The following is an 11,773-nucleotide window of genomic DNA, read 5'->3' on the forward strand; positions in this document are numbered from 1 at the left end:
CCAGGAGAGCAGTGTTCACACACTGGAAAATATTTCACCAGCATATCTATTTTTAGTTATCATTTCTCATTTCTGACCTAAATCTAACTGAAAACCTATGGGTTTACGTTTACCTCAAGAAGAGTGCATAAGAGTAGACCCAGGACTCTGCAAGACCTGAAGAGGTTCTGCATTGAGGACTGGTTGAAAATCCCTTCTTCTGGGTTCTCAAGTCTTATGCAACACATTACAACAGAAGACTTAGTGCTGCTCAATTGGCAAAAGTGGGTTGTACTAAATACTAAACAAGGGGGTGCCAGCAATTACGACACACGGTTTTTGCAAACAAATACATTTGATCAGCTGTGAGGTTTTTGTTGCGGTAATGGACTCACGTGAAATTTATATACTGTATTTTCTTTATTTGCTGCTTAAAGACAACATTTGAGCTGTAAGGGGGATTTTTTTTTCACTCATATAGAAAAAGAATACCAAAAACTCTGGAAGTCACAGTTTATAGAGGGTTGTGGAAGTTGGAATGAATTCCTGTTAGTACAACCCCCCCCCCCCCCCAAAAGAAAAAACAGTCAGTCTCACTTTTTATTATGTTTTGCATTTATTTAAATGCCGGTTAACAGAAATAACAGACACACGGACCAGAAGATACATTATTGTATTTTGAATGTTGAGAAGGAAAATTTACATTTTCTCTGGAATGCAATAATGAAAATGAGAGTCTCAAGAGTCACATACAGTATGTGATGACACAAATCCACACAAATCCAGGCATTTCAAATCCTTAACATTTCCACACTCTGCTTGAATCTTACTGACAAGATATACATTTTAATTGAAAAACGCTACTGTTTCATTACCCCATATAAAACCAAAACCATATAATTTGAGACTGTAAGTATCTGGAAATGAGCTGTTAGGAAACTAGATAGACACGAAGCAGTACTTCTCTCTATGAAACGTGATACAGTCATTAGTCATTTGGTTGAGCTTCAGCAGATTCCATGACTTGGCATTACAAGGCACCGAGATACTTTAGTGGGTAAGATGAAAGACTTTGAGGGACCACTAATGCACAGAAACATATCTCGTGTTGATATTTGGCAAACTATTATATGGCTGAATAAGTACACTGTCTCTAGTGAGGTCCATCTAAATACACTTATTGGTCGATGAAGCAGAGTTTCAAAAGAGTGAAGGTTAAGTGGTCAAACCACAACTGCACACAACAGAACATGGCATTTGCAAAGGTTTTGTATATTTGGAAGGATAGAAGATGTTTAAAGAGACAGGCATCTTATCTACATAATGAAATGTGTATATCCTACAGTGGTGTAATCCCCCATTCTCTGCAATGTTTACCATCGAAATTCTGAAACTAGACTGATTGCCCACACAGAAAAGTAAAATCTAAGAGCAATATTCTTGATTTAATATGGAATAACGGCTTTTATATGGAACTCAGCTTAGTTGACATTTCTGGTGTTAATATATCATGCAGATTTGAAAACAGGACTATTTAAAGGCACAGTAATGGGAATACTATTTTGTTATTTGTTTTAATATCTATGGGAAATGGAGGTTCCCATCTTGAAGTTGACTTCGTTATACAGACTAGCATGCTCCTGTTAAATAAGTCATGCTAAAGCCACCTAAGCCACAACATCCACAGAAACCTTTCAAGGAGCTCCACCTAGCTCTGCTACACCTAGCTCTGCGTACATCAAGGCTATCACGGTCTCCCTGGGAAACCGCTGGGCCTTCAGTCTATCTCAAACCATTTTAAACCACTGCAGGACAAGCATGCTGTCCATTAGCCTATCTGTGTCTGTCCTCTCAGTCAGGCCATCAAACCCATCCCACGCCTCCTTTAGCGCCCGGGGCAGCTGTCCATCAGTCGTCATGAATGACCTCGTACTCCACCCGGCCCCGGCTGATGCAGCGCATCAAGCGGCGGTAGCAGCTGACGATGCTGGACTGGCCCAGCTTGAAGGCCATGGACATGATGGCCATGCCGCTGATGATGAAGACGAAGGTGAGCATGAAGAACTTGGGGTGCGAAGGCACGATGTCCCCGAAGCCAATGGTGGTGAGGGTGATGAAGCAGAAGTACAACGAGTCGAGGATGGATAACTCCGTCTCCCACAGCGGCAGCACCAGGCCGCCGAAAAGGATGTAGGCGAACACCACCAGAAGGATGAGTAGCAGCGGCACGTTCAGCCTCTCCATGTCCTCCCCAATGCCATCCATTTCCCAGATGGCGAAGCCCGGGGGTGGCCGCGGCAGTTGGTCGAGCTCTGGGCAGGAGCTGCTGCGCTCCAGCGGGACAGAAGGCAACAGCTTCTCGCGGGCGATGATGTGCTCAAAGATCTCCGCGTTGTTGAACAGACGCACGGACTTGCGTTTCACAGAGGCCTGGGTGACGATTACCTGAGATAGGTGAAAAACACACACACACACACACACACACACACACACACACACACACACACACACACACACACACACACTGTTAGGTGAAAATTCAACCTAGTTACCTCAGGACTCCGGAGCTGCAAACAACAACAACAATTGCAATCGGGCTCAAAAGTGAAGCAATTTCACATAGAAACCACAAGGTTAATATGCCTAGTTTAATCTAATGCTGAAATCATAGTCAAAACAAGGTTCTCGTCTGAGCTTCTTGTACTTTCACAGGGTTGAGAAAACAATAAGTGGCGCCAGTGAATCAAAGTTACACATATACACAGGGACACAGAAGAGCCATGTCTCTGTTAAAAGAAAAGCATATAAGATCATTATTAAAACAAGGCACTTGATTCATATATTCTTAAGTCATTAACAGTGTTTGTAAATAATCTCCATCCACCTGCTTGATGTCCAGCGGCTCTTGCACCACCACCTGATGCCTGAAGGTGTACTTGCCCTGGGCCAGCGACCGCTTGCCTCGCCTCAGGCGCCGACGGAGGAGCTTTAGGAGCCCGTGCAAGTGGTGGTAGCATTTGGACAACAGGCGTGCCAGGGCGTCGCCCACATCCCCGATGACCAGCAACATGAGAGGGATGCCCACCATGGCATAGAGGATACACACCACTCTGCCGGGCACAGTGACCGGATAGATCTCTCCATAACCTGCCAGTTCCAGCAGAGAGAAAAACACAGACTGTCAGGGTCAGAGTGATGAATTGGCATTGCAAAATCAATGCATGTACTCCCTTGTTTGTGTCTGTTGCAGACAACTGTACATAGTGGTTTGTGCTAAACTGATAATGACAGGGAAGCCCTCTAGTGGCTATCATGGGGTGTGACGTGCGGACGTGATTCACAAGTTCTTTGCAAATACCCTTTAACTGCATTTTTAATTAGCTGAAGCATGCATCACATAGGATTAAATTACATAGAAAATACCACATGCAGATACCGTCTGGTCTGATCTAACGGATTTAGCCAGCAGCGAAGGTTAACTGACTCCATGTATTTACCACTCCAGTGGTGCTGTGAGTGATTTGAGTCTGGTACTCATAAAAGACACGAGATCCATTAACATTGCTGCAGACAGTGGAGGCTTGAGGTAATGTGTCTCCTAAATAATAAATAATAATAAATAACCAAAAATGTGAGCATCAGTTGAACTTCTATATTGGTATTTTATTTTGTCAATGTTATGTTTGATATTTATGTTAATGCCTTTTTAAAGTTCTTTAGCCATTTTTACTCTGGCAGGACTGCCAATGGAAACTAGCCTTTTGGCTACAATTGGGTGCATTTACATTTTAATGTTTATTAATGTACACTGTCCCTCTTCATCAAATAAACAAACTGAAATCCTAGACAATAGCCAACTCTGGACTGGGCCATGCCCTGATTGGTGCCTGTTCGATCAGGACCAGTTTGGTTCTGGAGTCAGCGCCCATGTGGGCTAGAATCACAGGCTTATGGAATCATGTCAGGATCAGAATGCACACAGAAAGACAGCTAATGACACAGACCGCGAAGGGTTAAAAGTCACTGGAGCTTTTTTCACTGGATACTGGACTCACTCGTCACTGAAAGCAACACCATCAAAACAGACTTCAGCGAAAGCAATCAGGTCACACCTCAAGTGAAAGTAAATTACTATTGATTATCTCCCTCTCATCTACATGATCAATAACCTGTAGCTTTTCATTTCTTGTGAATTAATCCTTATAGTTTGGTGACCCCCCAGAGACATGTTCACAGGTAGATTCAAACTGACGGGTGTTTTTCACAGAATAACCAAATTGTCTGGAAGGCTGCAAGGCATTTGTTTTCCACACAATTTCTCAGTCTCAGCTGATGAAATCTGTCCTCATGTGTGCAGGGCTATGGTACAAAGCATTGCATGGAGCCTAACAAAGTGGTCGAGTGAGGTGCTGTGAAAGCCAGTGGTGTAGTCCAGGGTATACGCAGGTATACGGAGTATACCCACTTATTTTTCATTCAGCATTGCGTATACCCACTTCTCAAAACAGGGCGTTTAACCTGTGCTGTATGGGCTGCTTAAAAAAATGAAGAGTATACCCACTTCTCCAGGGACCACTACACCACTGGTGAAAGCCCTTGCCTCCATTCCTCTCAAGAAGGATCCTTCAGTGTCAAACAGACTGCCAACTTTGTATTTATAGATGTTTGGCACACTGACAGTTACAGTCCTAATAGGAACTAATGGGTTCCGATAAAGCTAAAACTACAAATTCTAATGCTGTAGGGTAGGTAGCACGAACCGAGACTCAAAACGAGGATTCCTTTACTCACAACTCCGAGAACAAATAGGAACAGTGCAGCGTGGAGATGACACAAACACGACACCAACACGAGAACATGAACACGCATAATTGACAGACAAAGAACGGATGAAACACAAGGGTTTAAATACACAGGACTCATTGAAAAGGTCCCACCTTCAAATGACACTCTACTTTAAAAGAAAGGCTCTGGTATGTGTGTATAGGATTGTGGGTGCATTAAGAATGTAGACCATACTCTACAACTGCATCCTTAGAAAGTCTTTGAAAGAAGGACTCATCCTTGGTAGAATTTGAAGGATCCTAGGCAGCGGAGCAGTCCTTCTGCGGGATTCAATCTCATCCTTGAAATCAGTTGTTGTGCACCCCCCAGCACTTAAAGTGGTTTCAGAAGCTAATTAAGCAAGGCACAGTGCCTCTCATGATATTCAGCCTTATCTGAAGACCTTCACTGCTGCACAACTCTCAACTATAGCTCTGCCCTAATGTATGGCTTTGTTGTTGACCTTGGGCATAAGTGCTATCACATCTAACAAGACATGCTGATGGAGTATTAGCAGTCACTTAATGCCCTCAATACAGAACAATGCCTGCTGTGTTGATAGGTGCAATGACTGTTTCTTTTAAACAACAAATATGTAAACCCTCTCAACTCTATCTTTAGAACGAGTGAAGCACCTCTAAAATTACAAGGATTCGAGCAGTGGTTTCTGGGCATCTGTGCAGCTCTTTGCTGTTTCTCTTCACTTATAATTGATCTAGGACTTCCTGCTAAACTGGCTTAATTGCCGTTTCTCACCCTCACCACCAAATGAGTGCCTGTGGTGAGCTAGATAATGGACAGATTGAACAAATGCTCTAACAGATCCAATTTCCAAGGTTCAGCTGAAGACTGTTAAACAGCTTTTCAGTCACGCAGTCTGAATCAAAACCATGGTATAAGTGCATGAGCTCACACTTCTAGGGAAATGTATTAAGATGGAAGAAAAAGTTAATTCATTAAGATACTGTATTGGATTACTTGATACAATTCCTCTTTTAAAGCTTTTCTGAAACTTCTTCATCACAGAATGTTGGGAGGAACAATATGCTGGGTTTTCCACCTTTCTCTCATTTCCGGTATTTACTCTATGATTTGTTCTCACACCCTTTCACTTCCCCGTCCCCACTCTAAGCTTCTCTTTCTCCTGGCAGCAAGTGCACTTGGACATCAAATTACAAACAATAAGGTGCTGCCTCAGATAGGCAAGCCAGAGATAAGTTGGAAGTTGCCTTTCCATAAATCATTTCATTGCGCTAAAGGAATATAAATGGTCATATTGTTGCCTTATTAGCGCTTGTATCACACTAAGATAGCTAACAAGCCAGGTGGCTATGACGTGAAACAATACACATCTGAGGAGAATGTGTTGAAATTGAAGTGAATCAAAGTAAATCAAAGTCACTACGTCGAGTTCCATCTTCACAAGGTGTTTGATTGATTCAGTTACAGGTAGCTATTCCCAAGACAAAAAATCCCCCATAGCTATAAATTGTAACATAATGCATTGTGATGTAGTCCTGGACCAGGAGGCAAATGTAATGGGTGACATCACAGCTAATGGTGAGTGGAAAGATGGGTTTTAATGGAAGGGAATGAAGGACAAGCCACACAGAAGCAAATCAAGAAGATGTCAAGACCACACTGGTGGTTTACACCCTCATTCACTTAAGCAAGGGTTTTTTGAGCATCCTGTCACACCCAAGAACATAGTCACACCCATTTTAACAGTTATAATATACTATAAAAATAAAAGATTCAAAGAATGAGTGCACTAAAATGAGCTAAGAAAATAGAGAATAAAAAAAGATAAGACTGCTGTTAATCAGTTGAAAAAGCATTTGAGAGCGATTTGAAATTGGCTACAGTTAAAGCACCTTTGATGTCAACAGGAAGTTGGTTGCAGAGCTAAGTAGCATAGCAGCTAAAAGCAGCTTGACCGTGTTTTGATTACTCTCCAGGGATCTGAGCAGTCTCAGCAGATCTGTACTGCCGATACTCTCTGAAAGTGCAGCAGTGTTCTAATGAATTCTATGACTGGAAGCCAGTGCAAGGTCTTCAGTTTTGGAGCAATGTCTTATCTTTTTTAATTCTCTATTTTATTAGCCCATTTGAATGCACTCATTCTTTAATCTTTTATTTTTATAGTATATTAGAACTGTTTAAATGGGTGTGACTATGTTCCTGGGAGTGACAGGATGCTCAAAAAGGAACTAAAACCCTTGCTTCAGTGAATGAGGGTGTAAACCACCAGTGTGGTCTTGACATCTTCTTGATTTGCTTCTGTGTGGCTTGTCCTTCATTCCCTTCCATTAAAACCCATCTTTCCACTCACCATTAGCTGTGATGTCACCCATTACATTTGCCTCCTGGTCCAGGACTACATCACAACATATGCATTACACCCTGTTACAATATATATCTATGGGGGAACTCTAACAGCTGCATTATGTACAAGCTAAAGTACACATGCATGTTCACCACAGACCCCTTGCTCGGCTCCTGGAGGGGCACTGCCTTCACCATCGACCTCCAGTCCAGTCCCCAGATGGGTTTCACCTTCACCTTCACGCTGACCTCCAGCCTAGCCTCCTGGGGGGGTTCTGCCTTTTCCGCAGGCCTTCCGAGCAGTCCCACCTCTAGTCCCACCTGTCTGCCTCGCCTCCAGGCTGTCTGCCCGAGCTGCTCCGCCTGTCTGGGTGGTCCTTCCAAGTGACCACGCTCATTAGTCCTGCTTCCTGGTTGTCCTTCCAAACACGTCCATCAGATCTGCCACCAGGCCATCCTTCTGAGTGGTCCTGTCTGTCTACCCTGCCACCAGGCCATCCTTCTGAGTGGTCCTGTCTGTCCACCCAGATATATGATCAACAGAGTCAAGGGCTGCTCTAGGTTTCAGTAATATTGGGACTAATGTTTTGCCTGTATCGTTACTGAGGTGTAAGTAATTTAAATCTCAGCTGTCTCCTTGCTACAATTAGCATGGAAATGGGACTGAAAGTAGGGATGCACGATATTATCGGCAAGACATCGGTATCGGCAGTTATCGGCTTAAAAACGTAATTATCGGTATCTGCAGATATGAAAAATGTATGCCGATGTACCTGGCCGATAAGGTGACGTGTAAATTATGCGCACGCAAAGCAAATGTTTATGAGCGTCGGCTGTGTGGCAGTATCCTACTTCACAGTATCAGAGGATGATGACAAAATGCCTATTTGTCAGAAAACTTTTCAGGAGAAGGAGGAGGAGATGCAGCTTGGCCATAATGTAGGTTGCATGCATAGATGCAGACCACCCGCGTGCCACGCTTTACAACATTACCTGTCGCGCTAATTGACGTTAATAAGTCACGGAGTTAGTTAGACAACACTAGCTTGTTAGCTACGTGACACCAGAGAAGTTGATGATACCTCATTTCACGGGATGTGAAACGTTATGTCTCAAGCCCACGCTATCTGTACATGGCTCACTTTTGCATTTATGGAATTTATACAGCTAACTTGGCAATAACGTTACATAGCTTTGACTAGAAATCCTAGAAGGGACGTTACTAAACTGTAAATCAGTTAACCAAGGTTAGCTTGCAAAGTTAGCCAAGCATGCTACGTGACACCAGAGAAGTTGATGATACCTCATTTCACAGGATGTGAAACGTTATGTCACAAGCCAACGCTATCTGTAGCCTACATGGCTCACTTTTGCATTTATGGAATTTATACAGCTAACTTGGCAATAACGTTACATAGATTAGTCTAGAAATCCTAGAATGGACATTGTTAAACTGTAAGTCAGTCAACCAAGGTTAGCTTGCAAAGTTAGCCAAGCATGCTACGTGACACCAGAGAAGTTGATGATGCCTCATTTGACCCGATGTGAAACGTTATGTCACGAGCCCACGCGATCTACATGGCTTACTTTTCCATATGTGGAATTTAAACAGCTAACTTGGCAATAACGTTACATAGATTAGTCTAGAAATCCTAGAAGGGACGTTATTAAACTGTAAGTCAGTTAACCAACGTTAGCTTGCCAAGTAAGCCAAGCTGCATTTCCAGAGTGTAGTTGTTCAAGTTCAAGGAGGTACTGTTCAAGTATGAAAATTGTGACGTGAAATAAATAAATCTGCCATATTTGAAACCATTTCAGTTTCATGAGTGAATGTCTATTTCTAAATTGATACACATCAAGTCTGTAATGTCCTGTATTTACAGCAATACCCTAGCATAATAACAGATTATTTCTAGTACAGGAGAGACTTTTCAATAATTAAAAAGCTGAGGTGTATATATCGGTATCGGCATCGGCAATAGGCCAAAATGAGCTTGTAAATATCGGCATATCGGATATCGGCTAAAATTCAATATCGTGCATCCCTAACTGAAAGCTTTCAATTTGACCTTAACATCATCCAAAACTAAAAGATCTGATCTGTGCAACACCACCGTGTCTCTGGCGTTTGCTTCTCTTCAGTGACTAAGAGCAGTCAGTATGCATAATGTGTATGGTAATGCATTCCTGTCTCTGATGACATACCCTCTCTGGGTTCTCTGGTTTACTTTAACCCCCCCCCCAGCATCTTCCACCCCCCCCCCCCCCCCCCCCCCCCCAGCAGCACTACTCAGCAGCACCACTCCAAGATTCCAATGAGATCATCAGCTGGGAGGAAATGGGATCACTGGCACCGATCACATTATAATCAGGAAGGCACTGAGTCGCGCTCCAGCTGGGATCCTCCCTACTGAGGCCTGGCACAGCGAAGATGCCCACTTCACCCCCCTCCACTCTCTCTCTCATAAACACAACTTTTCAGATGTTCTTAACGTCTAACATCTCCAAGATGAGACACAATATGCTGGAAGTCAATGTACTCCGTATTTGGGGAGTGAAACGGTAAGTGGTTTTAGGGATGATGTCACACTTTTGATGTTTCACACAATTCAACACAGACCTGAATGCTCTGTTAACAGGAAATATCTCGCTGATTCATTTGCAGCTAAAGGTGTGCTGACGCTCATCCAATTCCTCGAGAGACGGTGTTTAAAAATGCACAGGTCATCGCATACCTAAGTAATGGAGAACATACAACAACTTCACTTTGAGACCGGTTAACTACTGCAATTCCTGCTCAGGGCTCTGTGAACCTTGTGATCCTTTAATCTTTTAACCCTGAACAGCTGGATTTGCTAGATAGCTGTGGTACAGTGTCTGCATTCAACCATATAGAGAAGAGTTATTGCTTTGCCAAGCCCAACTAACTATTCATCTTTTACCTGTAGGCCTGATGGACAGAACAGAATCAGCTCTATGCAGTGATTATTATCGTAGGGGGCTGACAGGTGTTGATTTGCATGGTTCATTACTGAGAGCTCTCAGCAGAAGGGAAACGCTCAAGTCAACACGACATCTTGCTTCTGCTACCATGCAGATATGTTCAGTTAAAGCAGGCAGGTGAAGTTGAAACTGAGGAGACTGTACAGGCTGGACAAGTGTCTACTGAAAAAAACATTCTCCTGTAATTACACACTAAATTAAAAAATGTGTTCTAATAAGGCACTAAAAAAAATTATGAGAGCAATGAAAAGAACCGTGGGTCCCCTTTTTGAATGAAATAATAATATGGTAATAATATATTTTTTTTTACAGAACTGACACTTTGAGTTATTGTACTGCATTAAGACAGCCCATGGCAGCTGTTCAGCACATTGGGTATCAGGTTTATTTGCCGACAATGTTTCAAAATGACTTCCTATCTCTCTGTTTTGTTTTTCTCTGTTCACCCAAACGCAAGTGGTTTCACTTCATGCAGATATATTGATTTTTGAGAGTCGACATCCTCTTAACAGCCTGGTTACCATGAGTTACCTTTCCCGGAAAGCTCTCTGGACGTCAGGGACCAAAGTGCATATCATGAACCAGTGCTGAGCACAAACACCATGCTCTTCTATGTATACTCTATGGTTCAGAAACAATCAGAACATCACCAGGAAAGCACACAGGCAACACACTCCAACTGCCATTAGGCTTATTTATTGGGCAAGATCCTCAATGAGTATGTCATCGGTTCATACTGACCCGAGCATGCACTCAATGCTATTCATTGTTTATTGGACAATATCGGTCTCTCCAGTTTTTCGCCAAATCAGATGACACATCTAAAATAAGTGTTCTTTTGTCTCCATTGCATGAAATCAGCAACACAAAACCTGTACTTTGGATTGCAAAAAAACCCAAACCATAACAACGAAAAAAAAAAAAAAAAAACACGCAATCCTGATATTTACTTGCCAAGTGGGCTGTGATTGTCAACCCTATGTGAGGCTTCCACTTTGTGATAAAACATTTTTTTTTATAAAGTTTAATTAACAGAAAGGTGGTTGTGTAAATATGACACTTACCCACTGTTGTGAATACAGTGCAGCAGAAGAAGAGAGATCCATAAAATGACCAGTTCTCTGGATGCTGAAGCCAGATGGCTTTAAGATCTTTCCTGAGCATCTTGTCAACGTCTTTAAACAGTGTATCTGGTGGAGCTATCCGAGATAGAAGACATGTTAAACAAATACTCACATTTAGGTTACAAACACAACTCTGCATGAAATTGCCAAATGAAGTGTACACGTAGACTTATATCTCTGAGCCATTAGAAAGTGGATATAGTTTAGTTTCCACGCGTGGATGGACGACACATCGACAAATAGATGGCTAGATAATGAATCTATGATTTTGAAGTTGACATACTTCATACACTACCTGACTTGTTTATTTGAGCCGTTAAATTCAAAACAAATTCACGGTATGGCTGCTGGTCCTTCTCAGTTAGTATTCTTTGACCCTCAATTTTCCAAAAAATCGCAGCTCCCAAGCCGGCGTAAACGACGAGAGACAATATCAAGAAAACGTGAGGGAAAAGAGTCCAGAAGAATTTGTAGCATCTTGATCTCTCACGTGGAAGTCCGTTTGTATCCACCGACAT

The 11,773-nt window shown here is 42.5% G+C and overlaps 1 protein-coding gene across 1 annotated transcript; it reads right to left on the minus strand.

Annotated features, from left to right (window-relative positions):
* Positions 1 to 1,887: 1,887 nt before the first annotated feature.
* kcnk18 (potassium channel, subfamily K, member 18) lies at positions 1,888 to 11,773 on the minus strand (the record flags this gene model as incomplete). Its single annotated transcript, XM_080848564.1, has 4 exons — positions 1,888 to 2,424; positions 2,864 to 3,126; positions 11,196 to 11,330; positions 11,746 to 11,773. 4 exons carry the CDS (start codon positions 11,771 to 11,773, stop codon positions 1,888 to 1,890), a joined length of 963 nt encoding a protein of 320 aa, XP_080704690.1.

The sequence above is a fragment of the Sprattus sprattus genome, assembly GCF_963457725.1.
Source record: "Sprattus sprattus genome assembly, chromosome: 12".
Lineage (NCBI taxonomy): Eukaryota > Metazoa > Chordata > Actinopteri > Clupeiformes > Clupeidae > Sprattus > Sprattus sprattus.